This window comes from Aquarana catesbeiana, linkage group LG06 (genome assembly GCF_042186555.1).
Source record: "Aquarana catesbeiana isolate 2022-GZ linkage group LG06, ASM4218655v1, whole genome shotgun sequence".
Lineage (NCBI taxonomy): Eukaryota > Metazoa > Chordata > Amphibia > Anura > Ranidae > Aquarana > Aquarana catesbeiana.
Genome location: NC_133329.1, coordinates 444,362 through 467,003, shown reverse-complemented (window position 1 = coordinate 467,003; position 22,642 = coordinate 444,362). Strand labels below are relative to the sequence as shown.

The window sequence follows — 22,642 nt, the reverse complement described above, 5'->3', positions numbered from 1 at the left end:
CTCATCATACACATGAACTCCTCTCATCATACACATGAACTCCTCTCATCATACACATGAACTCCTCTCATCATACACATGAACTCCTCTCATCATACACATGAACTCCTCATACACATGAACTCCTCTCATCATACACATGAACTCCTCTCATCATACACATGAACTCCTCTCATCATACACATGAACTCCTCTCATCATACACATGAACTCCACTCATCATACACATGAACTCCTCTCATCATACACATGAACTCCTCTCATCATACACATGAACTCCTCTCATCATACACATGAACTCCTCTCATCATACACATGAACTCCTCTCATCATACACATGAACTCCTCTCATCATACACATGAACTCCTCTCATCATACACATGAACTCCTCTCATCATACACATGAACTCCTCTCATCATACACATGAACTCCTCTCATCATACACATGAACTCCTCTCATCATACACATGAACTCCTCTCATCATACACATGAACTCCTCTCATCATACACATGAACTCCTCTCATCATACACATGAACTCCTCTCATCATACACATGAACTCCTCTCATCATACACATGAACTCCTCTCATCATACACATGAACTCCTCTCATCATACACATGAACTCCTCTCATCATACACATGAACTCCTCTCATCATACACATGAACTCCTCTCATCATACACATGACTCCTCATCATTACACATGAACTCCTCTCATCATACACATGAACTCCTCTCATCATACACATGAACTCCACTCATCATACACATGAACTCCTCTCATCATACACATGAACTCCTCTCATCATACACATGAACTCCTCTCATCATACACATGAACTCTCATACACATGACTCCTCATCATACACATGAACTCCTCTCATCATACACATGAACTCCTCTCATCATACACATGAACTCCACTCATCATACACATGAACTCCTCTCATCATACACATGAACTCCTCTCATCATACACATGAACTCCTCTCATCATACACATGAACTCCTCTCATCATACACATGAACTCCTCTCATCATACACATGAACTCCACTCATCATACACATGAACTCCACTCATCATACACATGAACTCCACTCATCATACACATGAACTCCACTCATCATACACATGAACTCCTCTCATCATACACATGAACTCCACTCATCATACACATGAACTCCACTCATCATACACATGAACTCCTCTCATCATACACATGAACTCCTCTCATCATACACATGAACTCCTCTCATCATACACATGAACTCCTCTCATCATACACATGAACTCCTCTCATCATACACATGAACTCCTCTCATCATACACATGAACTCCTCTCATCATACACATGAACTCCACTCATCATACACATGAACTCCTCTCATCATACACATGAACTCCTCTCATCATACACATGAACTCCTCTCATCATACACATGAACTCCACTCATCATACACATGAACTCACTCATCATACACATGAACTCCACTCATCATACACATGAACTCCTCTCATCATACACATGAACTCCACTCATCATACACATGAACTCCACTCCTCATACACATGAACTCCTCTCATCATACACATGAACTCCTCTCATCATACACATGAACTCCACTCATCATACACATGAACTCCTCTCATCATACACATGAACTCCTCTCATCATACACATGAACTCCTCTCATCATACACATGAACTCCACTCATCATACACATGAACTCCTCATACACATGAACTCCTCTCATCATACACATGAACTCCACTCATCATACACATGAACTCCTCTCATCATACACATGAACTCCTCTCATCATACACATGAACTCCACTCATCATACACATGAACTCCTCTCATCATACACATGAACTCCTCTCATCATACACATGAACTCCTCTCATCATACACATGAACTCCTCTCATCATACACATGAACTCCTCTCATCATACACATGAACTCCACTCATCATACACATGAACTCCTCTCATCATACACATGAACTCCTCTCATCATACACATGAACTCCTCTCATCATACACATGAACTCCTCTCATCATACACATGAACTCCTCATACACATGAACTCCACTCATCATACACATGAACTCCTCTCATCATACACATGAACTCCACTCATCATACACATGAACTCCACTCATCATACACATGAACTCCTCTCATCATACACATGAACTCCACTCATCATACACATGAACTCCTCTCATACACATGAACTCCTCTCATCATACACATGAACTCCTCTCATCATACACATGAACTCCTCTCATCATACACATGAACTCCTCTCATCATACACATGAACTCCACTCATCATACACATGAACTCCTCTCATCATACACATGAACTCCTCTCATCATACACATGAACTCCTCTCATCATACACATGAACTCCTCTCATCATACACATGAACTCCTCTCATCATACACATGAACTCCTCTCATCATACACATGAACTCCTCTCATCATACACATGAACTCCTCTCATCATACACATGAACTCCTCTCATCATACACATGAACTCCTCTCATCATACACATGAACTCCACTCATCATACACATGAACTCCTCTCATCATACACATGAACTCCTCATACACATGAACTCCTCTCATCATACACATGAACTCCTCTCATCATACACATGAACTCCTCTCATCATACACATGAACTCCTCTCATCATACACATGAACTCCTCTCATCATACACATGAACTCCTCTCATCATACACATGAACTCCTCTCATCATACACATGAACTCCTCATACACATGAACTCCACTCATCATACACATGAACTCCTCTCATCATACACATGAACTCCACTCATCATACACATGAACTCCACTCCTCATACACATGAACTCCTCTCATCATACACATGAACTCCTCTCATCATACACATGAACTCCTCTCATCATACACATGAACTCCTCATCATACACATGAACTCCATCATACACATGAACTCCTCTCATCATACACATGAACTCCACTCATCATACACATGAACTCCTCTCATCATACACATGAACTCCTCTCATCATACACATGAACTCCTCTCATCATACACATGAACTCCTCTCATCATACACATGAACTCCTCATACACATGAACTCCACTCATCATACACATGAACTCCTCTCATCATACACATGAACTCCACTCATCATACACATGAACTCCACTCCTCATACACATGAACTCCACTCATCATACACATGAACTCCTCTCATCATACACATGAACTCCTCTCATCATACACATGAACTCCTCTCATCATACACATGAACTCCTCTCATACACATGAACTCCTCTCATCATACACATGAACTCCTCTCATCATACACATGAACTCCTCTCATCATACACATGAACTCCTCTCATCATACACATGAACTCCTCTCATCATACACATGAACTCCTCTCATCATACACATGAACTCCTCTCATCATACACATGAACTCCTCTCATCATACACATGAACTCCTCTCATCATACACATGAACTCCTCTCATCATACACATGAACTCCTCATACACATGAACTCCTCTCATCATACACATGAACTCCACTCATCATACACATGAACTCCTCTCATCATACACATGAACTCCTCTCATCATACACATGAACTCCTCTCATCATACACATGAACTCCTCTCATCATACACATGAACTCCTCTCATCATACACATGAACTCCTCTCATCATACACATGAACTCCTCTCATCATACACATGAACTCCTCTCATCATACACATGAACTCCTCTCATCATACACATGAACTCCTCTCCTCATACACATGAACTCCTCTCATCATACACATGAACTCCTCTCATCATACACATGAACTCCTCTCATCATACACATGAACTCCTCTCATCATACACATGAACTCATCATACACATGAACTCCTCTCATCATACACATGAACTCCTCTCATCATACACATGAACTCCTCTCATCATACACATGAACTCCTCTCATCATACACATGAACTCCTCTCATCATACACATGAACTCCTCTCATCATACACATGAACTCCTCTCATCATACACATGAACTCCTCATACACATGAACTCCACTCATCATACACATGAACTCCTCTCATCATACACATGAACTCCACTCATCATACACATGAACTCCACTCATCATACACATGAACTCCTCTCATCATACACATGAACTCCTCTCATCATACACATGAACTCCTCTCATCATACACATGAACTCCTCTCATCATACACATGAACTCCACTCATCATACACATGAACTCCTCTCATCATACACATGAACTCCTCTCATCATACACATGAACTCCTCTCATCATACACATGAACTCCTCTCATCATACACATGAACTCCTCTCATCATACACATGAACTCCTCTCATCATACACATGAACTCCTCTCATCATACACATGAACTCCTCTCATCATACACATGAACTCCTCATACACATGAACTCCACTCATCATACACATGAACTCCTCTCATCATACACATGAACTCCACTCATCATACACATGAACTCCACTCATCATACACATGAACTCCTCTCATCATACACATGAACTCCTCTCATCATACACATGAACTCCTCTCATCATACACATGAACTCCTCTCATCATACACATGAACTCCTCTCATCATACACATGAACTCCTCTCATCATACACATGAACTCCTCTCATCATACACATGAACTCCTCTCATCATACACATGAACTCCTCTCATCATACACATGAACTCCTCTCATCATACACATGAACTCCTCTCATCATACACATGAACTCCTCTCATCATACACATGAACTCCTCTCATCATACACATGAACTCCTCTCATCATACACATGAACTCCACTCATCATACACATGAACTCCACTCATCATACACATGAACTCCACTCATCATACACATGAACTCCACTCATCATACACATGAACTCCTCTCATCATACACATGAACTCCACTCATCATACACATGAACTCCACTCATCATACACATGAACTCCTCTCATCATACACATGAACTCCTCTCATCATACACATGAACTCCTCTCATCATACACATGAACTCCTCTCATCATACACATGAACTCCTCTCATCATACACATGAACTCCTCTCATCATACACATGAACTCCTCTCATCATACACATGAACTCCACTCATCATACACATGAACTCCTCTCATCATACACATGAACTCCTCTCATCATACACATGAACTCCTCTCATCATACACATGAACTCCTCTCATCATACACATGAACTCACTCATCATACACATGAACTCCACTCATCATACACATGAACTCCTCTCATCATACACATGAACTCCACTCATCATACACATGAACTCCACTCCTCATACACATGAACTCCTCTCATCATACACATGAACTCCTCTCATCATACACATGAACTCCACTCATCATACACATGAACTCCTCTCATACACATGAACTCCTCTCATCATACACATGAACTCCTCTCATCATACACATGAACTCCTCTCATCATACACATGAACTCCTCTCATCATACACATGAACTCCTCTCATCATACACATGAACTCCTCTCATCATACACATGAACTCCTCTCATCATACACATGAACTCCTCTCATCATACACATGAACTCCTCTCATCATACACATGAACTCCTCTCATCATACACATGAACTCCTCTCATCATACACATGAACTCCTCTCATCATACACATGAACTCCTCTCATCATACACATGAACTCCTCTCATCATACACATGAACTCCTCTCATCATACACATGAACTCCTCTCATCATACACATGAACTCCTCTCATCATACACATGACTCCACTCATCATACACATGAACTCCTCTCATCATACACATGAACTCCTCTCATCATACACATGAACTCCTCTCATCATACACATGAACTCCTCTCATCATACACATGAACTCCTCTCATCATACACATGAACTCCTCTCATCATACACATGAACTCCTCATACACATGAACTCCACTCATCATACACATGAACTCCTCTCATCATACACATGAACTCCTCTCATCATACACATGAACTCCTCTCCTCATACACATGAACTCCTCTCATCATACACATGAACTCCTCTCATCATACACATGAACTCCTCTCATCATACACATGAACTCCTCTCATCATACACATGAACTCCTCTCATCATACACATGAACTCCTCATACACATGAACTCCACTCATCATACACATGAACTCCTCTCATCATACACATGAACTCCACTCATCATACACATGAACTCCACTCATCATACACATGAACTCCTCTCATCATACACATGAACTCCTCTCATCATACACATGAACTCCTCTCATCATACACATGAACTCCTCTCATCATACACATGAACTCCTCTCATCATACACATGAACTCCTCTCATCATACACATGAACTCCTCATACACATGAACTCCTCTCATCATACACATGAACTCCACTCATCATACACATGAACTCCTCTCATCATACACATGAACTCCTCTCATCATACACATGAACTCCTCTCATCATACACATGAACTCCTCTCATCATACACATGAACTCCTCTCATCATACACATGAACTCCTCTCATCATACACATGAACTCCTCTCATCATACACATGAACTCCTCTCATCATACACATGAACTCCTCTCATCATACACATGAACTCCTCATACACATGAACTCCACTCATCATACACATGAACTCCTCTCATCATACACATGAACTCCACTCATCATACACATGAACTCCACTCATCATACACATGAACTCCTCTCATCATACACATGAACTCCTCTCATCATACACATGAACTCCTCTCATCATACACATGAACTCCTCTCATCATACACATGAACTCCTCTCATCATACACATGAACTCCTCTCATCATACACATGAACTCCTCTCATCATACACATGAACTCCTCATACACATGAACTCCACTCATCATACACATGAACTCCTCTCATCATACACATGAACTCCACTCATCATACACATGAACTCCACTCATCATACACATGAACTCCTCTCATCATACACATGAACTCCTCTCATCATACACATGAACTCCTCTCATCATACACATGAACTCCTCTCATCATACACATGAACTCCTCTCATCATACACATGAACTCCTCATACACATGAACTCCTCTCATCATACACATGAACTCCTCTCATCATACACATGAACTCCTCATCATACACATGAACTCCTCTCATCATACACATGAACTCCTCTCATCATACACATGAACTCCTCTCATCATACACATGAACTCCTCTCATCATACACATGAACTCCTCTCATCATACACATGAACTCCTCTCATCATACACATGAACTCCTCTCATCATACACATGAACTCCTCTCATCATACACATGAACTCCACTCATCATACACATGAACTCCTCTCATCATACACATGAACTCCTCTCATCATACACATGAACTCCTCTCATCATACACATGAACTCCTCATAACACATGAACTCCACTCATCATACACATGAACTCCTCTCATCATACACATGAACTCCACTCATCATACACATGAACTCCACTCATCATACACATGAACTCCTCTCATCATACACATGAACTCCTCTCATCATACACATGAACTCCTCTCATCATACACATGAACTCCTCTCATCATACACATGAACTCCTCTCATCATACACATGAACTCCTCTCATCATACACATGAACTCCTCTCATCATACACATGAACTCCTCTCATCATACACATGAACTCCTCTCTCATACACATGACTCCTCTCATCATACACATGAACTCCTCTCATCATACACATGAACTCCTCTCATCATACACATGAACTCCTCATACACATGAACTCCTCTCATCATACACATGAACTCCTCTCATCATACACATGAACTCCACTCATCATACACATGAACTCCTCATACACATGAACTCCTCTCATCATACACATGAACTCCTCTCATCATACACATGAACTCCTCTCATCATACACATGAACTCCTCATACACATGAACTCCTCTCATCATACACATGAACTCCTCTCATCATACACATGAACTCCTCTCATCATACACATGAACTCCACTCATCATACACATGAACTCCTCTCATCATACACATGAACTCCTCTCATCATACACATGAACTCCTCTCATCATACACATGAACTCCTCTCCTCATACACATGAACTCCTCTCATCATACACATGAACTCCTCTCATCATACACATGAACTCCTCTCATCATACACATGAACTCCTCTCATCATACACATGAACTCCTCATACACATGAACTCCTCTCATCATACACATGAACTCCTCTCATCATACACATGAACTCCACTCATCATACACATGAACTCCTCATACACATGAACTCCTCTCATCATACACATGAACTCCTCATACACATGAACTCCTCTCATCATACACATGAACTCCACTCATCATACACATGAACTCCTCTCATCATACACATGAACTCCTCTCATCATACACATGAACTCCTCTCATCATACACATGAACTCCTCTCATCATACACATGAACTCCTCTCATCATACACATGAACTCCACTCATCATACACATGAACTCCTCTCATCATACACATGAACTCCTCATACACATGAACTCCTCTCATCATACACATGAACTCCTCTCCTCATACACATGAACTCCTCTCATCATACACATGAACTCCTCTCATCATACACATGAACTCCTCATACACATGAACTCCTCTCATCATACACATGAACTCCTCTCATCATACACATGAACTCCTCTCATCATACACATGAACTCCACTCCTCATACACATGAACTCCTCTCATCATACACATGAACTCCTCTCATCATACACATGAACTCCACTCATCATACACATGAACTCCTCTCATCATACACATGAACCCCGCCCATCATACACATGAACTCCGCCCATCTCGTCTCTTCTGCGCATGCACTGTCAATAAAGCTGATGTTAAAATCAGCTGTTCTGCTTTTACGTACGACGCATGCGCAGTTCAGGCCGGGCACTACCCGATGGGGGACGTCACAGAGACACGTCATCACTGGGGGCGGAGCTCTGTATCTCCCGTCATCAGCGGTGGACAGAAGTCGGCGCATGCGCAGAGAGTTTTCGGCTGACAGATGGCCGTTCGGTCCTTCTCTTCATGTCTGGCCGCTCTGGCGGCGGCCGCGGAGGACCCGGTCGGTCTCGGTAGCGCTCTGAGTGAACTCCGGAGCCGTTATGTGTCTCGGGTCGGAGGGGCGGAGAGGTTCCGGAGTTCGGGAGGACTCGCTATGCTCATCAATCTTCTGACCGATCCCTCCGGAGCCGCCGTCCTAGGAAGTTCCCGCCGAGGCCTGGAACTCGGCCTCAGCCTGCTGGCCAATGGATGTACCGAGCCCGGGAGCCGAGTACAGGTGAGGACACGCCCCCTCCTACCGGGACCACGCCCCTCATCCTCTCCCCGCCCCCAATACATGAGGGGGGAGGAGTTATATACAGACAGGTGAGGACACGCCCCCAATACATGAGGGGGGAGGGGTTATATACAGACAGGTGAGGACACGCCCCCAATACATGAGGGGGAGGGGTTATATACAAACAGGTGAGGACACGCCCCCAATACATGAGGGGGGAGGGGTTATATACAGACAGGTGAGGACACGTCCCCAATACATGAGGGGGGAGGGGTTATATACAGACAGCTGAGGACACGCCCCCAATACATGAGGGGGGAGGGATTATATACAGACAGGTGAGGACACGCCCCCAATACTTGAGGGGGGAGGGATTATGTACAGACAGGTGAGGACACGCCCCCAATACATGAGGGGGGAGGGGTTATATACAGACAGGTGAGGACACGTCCCCAATACATGAGGGGGGAGGGGTTATATACAGACAGGTGAGGACACGTCCCCAATACATGAGGGGGGAGGGGTTATATACAGACAGGTGAGGACACGCCCCCAATACATGAGGGGGGGAGGGGTTATATACAGACAGGTGAGGACACGTCCCCAATACATGAGGGGGGAGGGGTTATATACAGACAGGTGAGGACACGCCCCCAATACATGAGGGGGAGGGGTTATATACAGACAGGTGAGGACACGTCCCCAATACATGAGGGGGGAGGGGTTATATACAGACAGGTGAGGACACGCCCCCCAATACATGAGGGGGAGGGGTTATATACAGACAGGTGAGGACACGCCCCCAATACATGAGGGGGGAGGGGTTATATACAGACAGGTGAGGACACGTCCCCAATACATGAGGGGGAGGGGTTATATACAGACAGGTGAGGACACGCCCCCAATACATGAGGGGGGAGGGGTTATATACAGACAGGTGAGGACATGCCCCCAATACATGAGGGGGAGGGGTTATATACAGACAGGTGAGGACACGCCCCCAATACATGAGGGGGGAGGGGTTATATACAGACAGGTGAGGACACGTCCCCAATAAATGAGGGGGGAGGGGTTATATACAGACAGGTGAGGACACGTCCCCAATACATGAGGGGGGAGGGGTTATATACAGACAGGTGAGGACACGTCCCCAATACATGAGGGGGGAGGGGTTATATACAGACAGGTGAGGACACGCCCCCAATACATGAGGGGGGAGGGGTTATATACAGACAGGTGAGGACACGTCCCCAATACATGAGGGGGAGGGGTTATATACAGACAGGTGAGGACACGCCCCCAATACATGAGGGGGGAGGGGTTATATACAGACAGGTGAGGACACGTCCCCAATACATGAGGGGGAGGGGTTATATACAGACAGCTGAGGACACGTCCCCAATACATGAGGGGGGAGGGGTTATATATAGACAGGTGAGGACACGCCCCCAATACATGAGGGGGGAGGGGTTATATACAGACAGGTGAGGACACGCCCCCAATACATGAGGGGGGAGGGGTTATATACAGACAGGTGAGGACACGCCCCCAATACATGAGGGGGGAGGGGTTATATACAGACAGGTGAGGACACGTCCCCAATACATGAGGGGGAGGGGTTATATACAGACAGGTGAGGACACGCCCCCAATACATGAGGGGGGAGGGGTTATATACAGACAGGTGAGGACACGTCCCCAATACATGAGGGGGGAGGGGTTATATACAGACAGGTGAGGACACGCCCCCAATACATGAGGGGGAGGGGTTATATACAGACAGGTGAGGACACGTCCCCAATACATGAGGGGGGAGGGGTTATATACAGACAGGTGAGGACACGCCCCCTCCTACCGGGGACCACGCCCCTCATCCTCTCCCCGCCCCCAATACATGAGGGGGGAGGGGTTATATACAGACAGGTGAGGACACGCCCCCAATACATGAGGGGGGAGGGGTTATATACAGACAGGTGAGGACACGCCCCCAATACATGAGGGGGAGGGGTTATATACAGACAGGTGAGGACACGTCCCCCAATACATGAGAGGGAGGGGTTATATACAGACAGGTGAGGACACGCCCCCAATACATGAGGGGGGAGGGGTTATATACAGACAGGTGAGGACACGCCCCCAATACATGAGGGGGGAGGGGTTATATACAGACAGGTGAGGACACGCCCCCAATACATGAGGGGGAGGGGTTATATACAGACAGGTGAGGACACGTCCCCAATACATGAGGGGGGAGGGGTTATATACAGACAGCTGAGGACACGCCCCAATACATGAGGGGGAGGGTTATATACAGACAGCTGAGGACACGCCCCCCAATACATGAGGGGGGAGGGGTTATATACAGACAGGTGAGGACACGTCCCCAATACATGAGGGGGGAGGAGTTATATACAGACAGGTGAGGACACGCCCCCAATACATGAGGGGGGAGGGGTTATATACAGACAGGTGAGGACACGCCCCCAATACATGAGGGGGAGGGGTTATATACAGACAGGTGAGGACACGTCCCCAATACATGAGGGGGGAGGGGTTATATACAGACAGGTGAGGACACGCCCCCATTACATGAGGGGGGAGGGGTTATATACAGACAGGTGAGGACACGCCCCCAATACATGAGGGGGGAGGGGTTATATACAGACAGGTGAGGACACGCCCCCAATACATGAGGGGGGAGGTGTTATATACAGACAGGTGAGGACACGCCCCCAATACATGAGGGGGGAGGGGTTATATACAGACAGGTGAGGACACGTCCCCAATACATGAGGGGGGAGGGGTTATATACAGACAGGTGAGGACACGCCCCCTCCTACCGGGACCACGCCCCTCATCCTCTCCCCGCCCCCAATACATGAGGGGGGAGGAGTTATATACAGACAGGTGAGGACACGCCCCCAATACATGAGGGGGGAGGGGTTATATACAGACAGCTGAGGACACGCCCCCTCCTACCGGGACCACGCCCCTCATCCTCTCCCCGCCCCCAATACATGAGGGGGGAGGAGTTATATACAGACAGGTGAGGACACGCCCCCAATACATGAGGGGGGAGGGGTTATATACAGACAGGTGAGGACACGCCCCCAATACATGAGGGGGGAGGGGTTATATACAGACAGGTGAGGACACGTCCCCAATACATGAGGGGGAGGGGTTATATACAGACAGGTGAGGACACGCCCCCTCCTACCGGGACCACGCCCCTCATCCTCTCCCCGCCCCCAATACATGAGGGGGGAGGGGTTATATACAGACAGGTGAGGACACGCCCCCAATACATGAGGGGGGAGGGGTTATATACAGACAGGTGAGGACACGTCCCCAATACATGAGGGGGAGGGGTTATATACAGACAGGTGAGGACACGCCCCCAATACATGAGGGGGGAGGGGTTATATACAGACAGGTGAGGACACGCCCCCAATACATGAGGGGGGAGGGGTTATATACAGACAGGTGAGGACACGCCCCCAATACATGAGGGGGGAGGTGTTATATACAGACAGGTGAGGACACGCCCCCAATACATGAGGGGGGAGGGGTTATATACAGACAGGTGAGGACACGTCCCCAATACATGAGGGGGGAGGGGTTATATACAGACAGGTGAGGACACGCCCCCTCCTACCGGGACCACGCCCCTCATCCTCTCCCCGCCCCCAATACATGAGGGGGGAGGAGTTATATACAGACAGGTGAGGACACGCCCCCAATACATGAGGGGGGAGGGGTTATATACAGACAGCTGAGGACACGCCCCCCAATACATGAGGGGGGAGGGGTTATATACAGACAGGTGAGGACACGCCCCCAATACATGAGGGGGGAGGGGTTATATACAGACAGGTGAGGACACGTCCCCAATACATGAGGGGGGAGGGGTTATATACAGACAGGTGAGGACACGTCCCCAATACATGAGGGGGGAGGGGTTATATACAGACAGGTGAGGACACGCCCCCAATACATGAGGGGGGAGGGGTTATATACAGACAGGTGAGGACACGTCCCCAATACATGAGGGGGAGGGGTTATATACAGACAGCTGAGGACACGCCCCCAATACATGAGGGGGAGGGGTTATATACAGACAGCTGAGGACACGCCCCCAATACATGAGGGGGAGGGGTTATATACAGACAGGTGAGGACACGCCCCCAATACATGAGGGGGGAGGGGTTATATACAGACAGGTGAGGACACGTCCCCAATACATGAGGGGGGAGGGGTTATATACAGACAGGTGAGGACACGTCCCCAATACATGAGGGGGGAGGGGTTATATACAGACAGGTGAGGACACGTCCCCAATACATGAGGGGGGAGGGGTTATATACAGACAGGTGAGGACACATCCCCAATACATGAGGGGGGAGGGGTTATATACAGACAGGTGAGGACACGTCCCCAATACATGAGGGGGAGGGGTTATATACAGACAGGTGAGGACACGCCCCCAATACATGAGGGGGAGGGGTTATATACAGACAGGTGAGGACACGTCCCCCAATACATGAGGGGGAGGGGTTATATACAGACAGGTGAGGACACGCCCCCAATACATGAGGGGGAGGAGTTATATACAGACAGGTGAGGACACGTCCCCAATACATGAGGGGGGAGGGGTTATATACAGACAGGTGAGGACACGCCCCCAATACATGAGGGGGAGGAGTTATATACAGACAGGTGAGGACACGTCCCCAATACATGAGGGGGGAGGGGTTATATACAGACAGGTGAGGACACGCCCCCAATACATGAGGGGGAGGGGTTATATACAGACAGGTGAGGACACGTCCCCAATACATGAGGGGGGAGGAGTTATATACAGACAGGTGAGGACACGTCCCCAATACATGAGGGGGAGGGGTTATATACAGACAGGTGAGGACACGCCCCCAATACATGAGGGGGAGGGGTTATATACAGACAGGTGAGGACACGTCCCCAATACATGAGGGGGAGGGGTTATATACAGACAGGTGAGGACACGCCCCCAATACATGAGGGGGAGGGGTTATATACAGACAGGTGAGGACACGTCCCCAATACATGAGGGGGGAGGGGTTATATACAGACAGGTGAGGACACGCCCCCAATACATGAGGGGGGAGGGGTTATATACAGACAGGTGAGGACACGTCCCCAATACATGAGGGGGAGGGGTTATATACAGACAGGTGAGGACACGTCCCCAATACATGAGGGGGGAGGGGTTATATACAGACAGGTGAGGACACGCCCCCAATACATGAGGGGGGAGGGGTTATATACAGACAGGTGAGGACACGCCCCCAATACATGAGGGGGGAGGGGTTATATACAGACAGGTGAGGACACGTCCCCAATACATGAGGGGGGAGGGGTTATATACAGACAGGTGAGGACACGCCCCCAATACATGAGGGGGGAGGGGTTATATACAGACAGGTGAGGACACGCCCCCAATACATGAGGGGGGAGGGGTTATATACAGACAGGTGAGGACACGCCCCCAATACATGAGGGGGGAGGGGTTATATACAGACAGGTGAGGACACGCCCCCAATACATGAGGGGGGAGGGGTTATATACAGACAGGTGAGGACACGCCCCCAATACATGAGGGGGAGGGGTTATATACAGACAGGTGAGGACACGCCCCCAATACATGAGGGGGGAGGGGTTATATACAGACAGGTGAGGACACGCCCCCAATACATGAGGGGGGAGGGGTTATATACAGACAGGTGAGGACACGCCCCCAATACATGAGGGGGGAGGGGTTATATACAGACAGGTGAGGACACGCCCCCAATACATGAGGGGGAGGGGTTATATACAGACAGGTGAGGACACGTCCCCAATACATGAGGGGGGAGGGGTTATATACAGACAGGTGAGGACACGTCCCCAATACATGAGGGGGGAGGGGTTATATACAGACAGGTGAGGACACGCCCCCAATACATGAGGGGGGAGGGGTTATATACAGACAGGTGAGGACACGTCCCCAATACATGAGGGGGGAGGGGTTATATACAGACAGGTGAGGACACGCCCCCAATACATGAGGGGGAGGGGTTATATACAGACAGGTGAGGACACGCCCCCAATACATGAGGGGGAGGGGTTATATACAGACAGGTGAGGACACGCCCCCAATACATGAGGGGGGAGGGGTTATATACAGACAGGTGAGGACACGCCCCCAATACATGAGGGGGGAGGGGTTATATACAGACAGGTGAGGACACGCCCCCTCCTACCGGGACCACGCCCCCCATCCTCTCCCCGCCCCCAATACATGAGGGGGGAGGGGTTATATACAGACAGGTGAGGACACGTCCCCAATACATGAGGGGGGAGGGGTTATATACAGACAGGTGAGGACACGCCCCCAATACATGAGGGGGGAGGGGTTATATACAGACAGGTGAGGACACGCCCCCAATACATGAGGGGGGAGGGGTTATATACAGACAGGTGAGGACACGCCCCCTCCTACCGGGACCACGCCCCCCATCCTCTCCCCGCCCCCAATACATGAGGGGGGAGGGGTTATATACAGACAGGTGAGGACACGCCCCCAATACATGAGGGGGAGGGGTTATATACAGACAGGTGAGGACATGCCCCCAATACATGAGGGGGGAGGGGTTATATACAGACAGGTGAGGACACATCCCCAATACATGAGGGGGGAGGGGTTATATACAGACAGCTGAGGACACGCCCCCAATACATGAGGGGGGAGGGGTTATATACAGACAGGTGAGGACACGTCCCCAATACATGAGGGGGGAGGGGTTATATACAGACAGGTGAGGACACGCCCCCAATACATAAGGGGGAGGGGTTATATACAGACAGCTGAGGACACGCCCCCAATACATGAGGGGGAGGGGTTATATACAGACAGGTGAGGACACGCCCCCAATACATGAGGGGGGAGGGGTTATATACAGACAGGTGAGGACACGCCCCCAATACATGAGGGGGGAGGGGTTATATACAGACAGGTGAGGACACGTCCCCAATACATGAGGGGGAGGGGTTATATACAGACAGGTGAGGACACGTCCCCAATACATGAGGGGGAGGGGTTATATACAGACAGGTGAGGACACGCCCCCAATAAATGAGGGGGAGGGGTTATATACAAACAGGTGAGGACACGTCCCCAATACATGAGGGGGGAGGGGTTATATACAGACAGGTGAGGACACGTCCCCAATACATGAGGGGGGAGGGGTTATATACAGACAGGTGAGGACACGCCCCCAATACATGAGGGGGGAGGGGTTATATACAGACAGGTGAGGACACGCCCCCAATACATGAGGGGGGAGGGGTTATATACAGACAGGTGAGGACACGTCCCCAATACATGAGGGGGGAGGGGTTATATACAGACAGGTGAGGACACGTCCCCAATACATGAGGGGGAGGGGTTATATACAGACAGGTGAGGACACGCCCCCAATACATGAGGGGGGAGGGGTTATATACAGACAGGTGAGGACACGCCCCCAATACATGAGGGGGGAGGGGTTATATACAGACAGGTGAGGACACGTCCCCAATACATGAGGGGGAGGGGTTATATACAGACAGGTGAGGACACGCCCCCAATACATGAGGGGGGAGGGGTTATATACAGACAGGTGAGGACACGCCCCCAATACATGAGGGGGGAGGGGTTATATACAGACAGGTGAGGACACGCCCCCAATACATGAGGGGGGAGGGGTTATATACAGACAGGTGAGGACACGTCCCCAATACATGAGGGGGGAGGGGTTATATACAGACAGCTGAGGACACGCCCCCAATACATGAGGGGGAGGGGTTATATACAAACAGGTGAGGACACGCCCCCAATACATGAGGGGGGAGGGGTTATATACAGACAGGTGAGGACACGCCCCCCAATACATGAGGGGGGAGGGGTTATATACAGACAGGTGAGGACACGTCCCCAATACATGAGGGGGGAGGGGTTATATACAGACAGGTGAGGACACGCCCCCAATACATGAGGGGGGAGGGGTTATATACAGACAGGTGAGGACACGTCCCCAATACATGAGGGGGGAGGGGTTATATACAGACAGGTGAGGACACGCCCCCAATACATGAGGGGGGAGGGGCTATATACAGACAGGTGAGGACACGTCCCCAATACATGAGGGGGAGGGGTTATATACAGACAGGTGAGGACACGCCCCCAATACATGAGGGGGGAGGGGTTATATACAGACAGGTGAGGACACGCCCCCAATACATGAGGGGGGAGGGGTTATATACAGACAGGTGAGGACACGTCCCCAATACATGAGGGGGGAGGGGTTATATACAGACAGGTGAGGACACGTCCCCAATACATGAGGGGGGAGGGGTTATATACAGACAGGTGAGGACACGCCCCCAATACATGAGGGGGAGGGGTTATATACAGACAGGTGAGGACACGTCCCCAATACATGAGGGGGGAGGGGTTATATACAGACAGGTGAGGACATGTCCCCAATACATGAGGGGGGAGGGGTTATATACAGACAGGTGAGGACACGTCCCCAATACATGAGGGGGAGGGGTTATATACAGACAGGTGAGGACACGCCCCCAATACATGAGGGGGAGGGGTTATATACAGACAGGTGAGGACACGTCCCCAATACATGAGGGGGGAGGGGTTATATACAGACAGGTGAGGACACGCCCCCAATACATGAGGGGGAGGGGTTATATACAGACAGCTGAGGACACGCCCCCAATACATGAGGGGGAGGGGTTATATACAGACAGGTGAGGACACGTCCCCAATACATGAGGGGGAGGGGTTATATACAGACAGGTGAGGACACGCCCCCAATACATGAGGGGGAGGGGTTATATACAGACAGGTGAGGACACGCCCCCAATACATGAGGGGGAGGGGTTATATACAGACAGGTGAGGACACGTCCCCAATACATGAGGGGGAGGGGTTATATACAGACAGGTGAGGACACGCCCCCAATACATGAGGGGGAGGGGTTATATACAGACAGGTGAGGACACGTCCCCAATACATGAGGGGGAGGGGTTATATACAGACAGGTGAGGACACGTCCCCAATACATGAGGGGGAGGGGTTATATACAGACAGGTGAGGACACGCCCCCAATACATGAGGGGGGAGGGGTTATATACAGACAGGTGAGGACACGCCCCCAATACATGAGGGGGGAGGGGTTATATACAGACAGGTGAGGACACGCCCCCAATACATGAGGGGGAGGGGTTATATACAGACAGGTGAGGACACGCCCCCAATACATGAGGGGGAGGGGTTATATACAGACAGGTGAGGACACGCCCCCAATACATGAGGGGGGAGGGGTTATATACAGACAGGTGAGGACACGCCCCCAATACATGAGGGGGGAGGAGTTATATACAGACAGGTGAGGACACGCCCCCAATACATGAGGGGGGAGGAGTTATATACAGACAGGTGAGGACACGCCCCCAATACATGAGGGGGAGGGGTTATATACAGACAGGTGAGGACACGCCCCCAATACATGAGGGGGGAGGGGTTATATACAGACAGGTGAGGACACGTCCCCAATACATGAGGGGGAGGGGTTATATACAGACAGGTGAGGACACGTCCCCAATACATGAGGGGGAGGGGTTATATACAGACAGGTGAGGACACGCCCCCAATACATGAGGGGGAGGGGTTATATACAGACAGGTGAGGACACGTCCCCAATACATGAGGGGGGAGGGGTTATATACAGACAGGTGAGGACACGCCCCCAATACATGAGGGGGAGGGGTTATATACAGACAGGTGAGGACACGTCCCCAATACATGAGGGGGAGGGGTTATATACAGACAGGTGAGGACACGCCCCCCAATACATGAGGGGGGAGGGGTTATATACAGACAGGTGAGGACACGTCCCCAATACATGAGGGGGAGGGGTTATATACAGACAGGTGAGGACACGCCCCCAATACATGAGGGGGGAGGGGTTATATACAGACAGGTGAGGACACGCCCCCAATACATGAGGGGGAGGGGTTATATACAGACAGGTGAGGACACGTCCCCAATACATGAGGGGGGAGGGGTTATATACAGACAGGTGAGGACACGCCCCCAATACATGAGGGGGAGGGGTTATATACAGACAGGTGAGGACACGCCCCCAATACATGAGGGGGGAGGGGTTATATACAGACAGGTGAGGACATGCCCCCAATACATGAGGGGGAGGGGTTATATACAGACAGGTGAGGACACGTCCCCAATACATGAGGGGGAGGGGTTATATACAGACAGGTGAGGACACGCCCCCAATACATGAGGGGGAGGGGTTATATACAGACAGGTGAGGACACGCCCCCAATACATGAGGGGGGAGGGGTTATATACAGACAGGTGAGGACACGTCCCCAATACATGAGGGGGGAGGGGTTATATACAGACAGGTGAGGACACGCCCCCAATACATGAGGGGGAGGGGTTATATACAGACAGGTGAGGACACGTCCCCAATACATGAGGGGGAGGGGTTATATACAGACAGCTGAGGACACGCCCCCAATACATGAGGGGGAGGGGTTATATACAGACAGGTGAGGACACGCCCCCAATAAATGAGGGGGGAGGGGTTATATAAAGACAGCTGAGGACACGCCCCCAATACATGAGGGGGGAGGGGTTATATACAGACAGCTGAGGACACGCCCCCAATACATGAGGGGGAGGGGTTATATACAGACAGGTGAGGACACGCCCCCAATAAATGAGGGGGGAGGGGTTATATACAGACAGCTGAGGACACGCCCCCAATACATGAGGGGGAGGGGTTATATACAGACAGGTGAGGACACGCCCCCAATACATGAGGGGGAGGGGTTATATACAGACAGGTGAGGACACGCCTCCTCCTAACGGGACCCCGCCCCTTATCCTCTCCCCCACCCCCAATACATGAGGGGGGAGGGGTTATATACAGACAGGTGAGGACACGCCCCCAATACATGAGGGGGAGGGGTTATATACAGACAGGTGAGGACACGCCCCCAATAAATGAGGGGGGGAGGGGTTATATACAGACAGGTGAGGACACGCCCCCTCCTACCGAGACCCCACCCCAATACATGAGGGGGAAGGATTATATACAGACAGGTGAGGACACACCCCCTCCTACTGGGACTCCGCCCCTTATCCTCTCCCCGCCCCCAATACATCAGGGGGAGGGATTAGATACAGACAGGTGAGGACACGCCCCCTCCTACTGAGACCCCAACCCAATACATGAGGGGGGAGGGGTTATATACAGACAGGTGAGGACACGCCCCCAATACATGAGGGGGGAGGGGTTATATACAGACAGGTGAGGACACGCCCCCAATAAATGAGGGGGGAGGGGTTATATATAGACAGGTGAGGACACGCCTCCTCCTAACGGGACCCCGCCCCTTATCCTCTCCCCACCCCCAATACATGAGGGGGGAGGGATTATATACAGACAGGTGAGGACACGCCCCCAATACTTGAGGGGGGAGGGATTATGTACAGACAGGTGAGGACACGCCCCCAATACATGAGGGGGGAGGGGTTATATACAGACAGGTGAGGACACGCCCCCAATACATGAGGGGGGAGGGGTTATATACAGACAGATGAGGACACGTCCCCAATACATGAGGGGGAGGGGTTATATACAGACAGGTGAGGACACGCCCCCAATACATGAGGGGGAGGGGTTATATACAGACAGGTGAGGACACGTCCCCAATACATGAGGGGGAGGGGTTATATACAGACAGGTGAGGACACGCCCCCAATACATGAGGGGGAGGGGTTATATACAGACAGGTGAGGACACATCCCCAATACATGAGGGGGAGGGGTTATATACAGACAGGTGAGGACACGTCCCCAATACATGAGGGGGAGGGGTTATATACAGACAGGTGAGGACACGCCCCCAATACATGAGGGGGGAGGGGTTATATACAGACAGGTGAGGACACGTCCCCAATACATGAGGGGGGAGGGGTTATATACAGACAGGTGAGGACACGCCCCCAATACATGAGGGGGGAGGGGTTATATACAGACAGGTGAGGACACGCCCCCAATACATGAGGGGGGAGGGGTTATATACAGACAGGTGAGGACACGCCCCCAATACATGAGGGGGAGGGGTTATATACAGACAGGTGAGGACACGTCCCCAATACATGAGGGGGAGGGGTTATATACAGACAGGTGAGGACACGCCCCCAATACATGAGGGGGAGGGGTTATATACAGACAGGTGAGGACACATCCCCAATACATGAGGGGGAGGGGTTATATACAGACAGGTGAGGACACGTCCCCAATACATGAGGGGGAGGGGTTATATACAGACAGGTGAGGACACGTCCCCAATACATGAGGGGGAGGGGTTATATACAGACAGGTGAGGACACGCCTCCTCCTAACGGGACCCCGCCCCTTATCCTCTCCCCACCCCCAATACATGAGGGGGGAGGGATTATATACAGACAGGTGAGGACACGCCCCCAATACTTGAGGGGGGAGGGATTATATACAGACAGGTGAGGACACGCCCCCAATACATGAGGGGGGAGGGGTTATATACAGACAGGTGAGGACACGCCCCCAATACATGAGGGGGAGGGGTTATATACAGACAGGTGAGGACACGCCCCCAATACATGAGGGGGGAGGGGTTATATACAGACAGGTGAGGACACGCCCCCAATACATGAGGGGGAGGGGTTATATACAGACAGGTGAGGACACGTCCCCAATACATGAGGGGGGAGGGGTTATATACAGACAGGTGAGGACACGTCCCCAATACATGAGGGGGGAGGGGTTATATACAGACAGGTGAGGACACGCCCCCAATAAATGAGGGGGGAGGGGTTATATACAGACAGGTGAGGACACGTCCCCAATACATGAGGGGGAGGGGTTATATACAGACAGGTGAGGACACGCCCCCAATACATGAGGGGGAGGGGTTATATACAGACAGGTGAGGACACGTCCCCAAT

The 22,642-nt window shown here is 49.7% G+C and overlaps 1 protein-coding gene across 2 annotated transcripts in view; it reads left to right on the top strand.

The window, feature by feature from the left end:
- The first annotated feature begins 9,239 nt into the window (after positions 1 to 9,239).
- The window catches only part of ARMC5 (armadillo repeat containing 5), a 74,615-nt gene continuing 61,212 nt past the window's right edge, over positions 9,240 to 22,642 (top strand). Inside the window, exon 1 of one of the 2 annotated variants that reach the window (XM_073635256.1) lies at positions 9,240 to 9,551. In XM_073635256.1, the coding sequence (XP_073491357.1) occupies positions 9,276 to 9,551 (276 nt within the window). In that variant the 5' untranslated portion in view covers positions 9,240 to 9,275. The remainder of the gene's footprint in view (positions 9,552 to 22,642) is intronic. The other variant, XM_073635255.1, reaches the window with a different exon arrangement.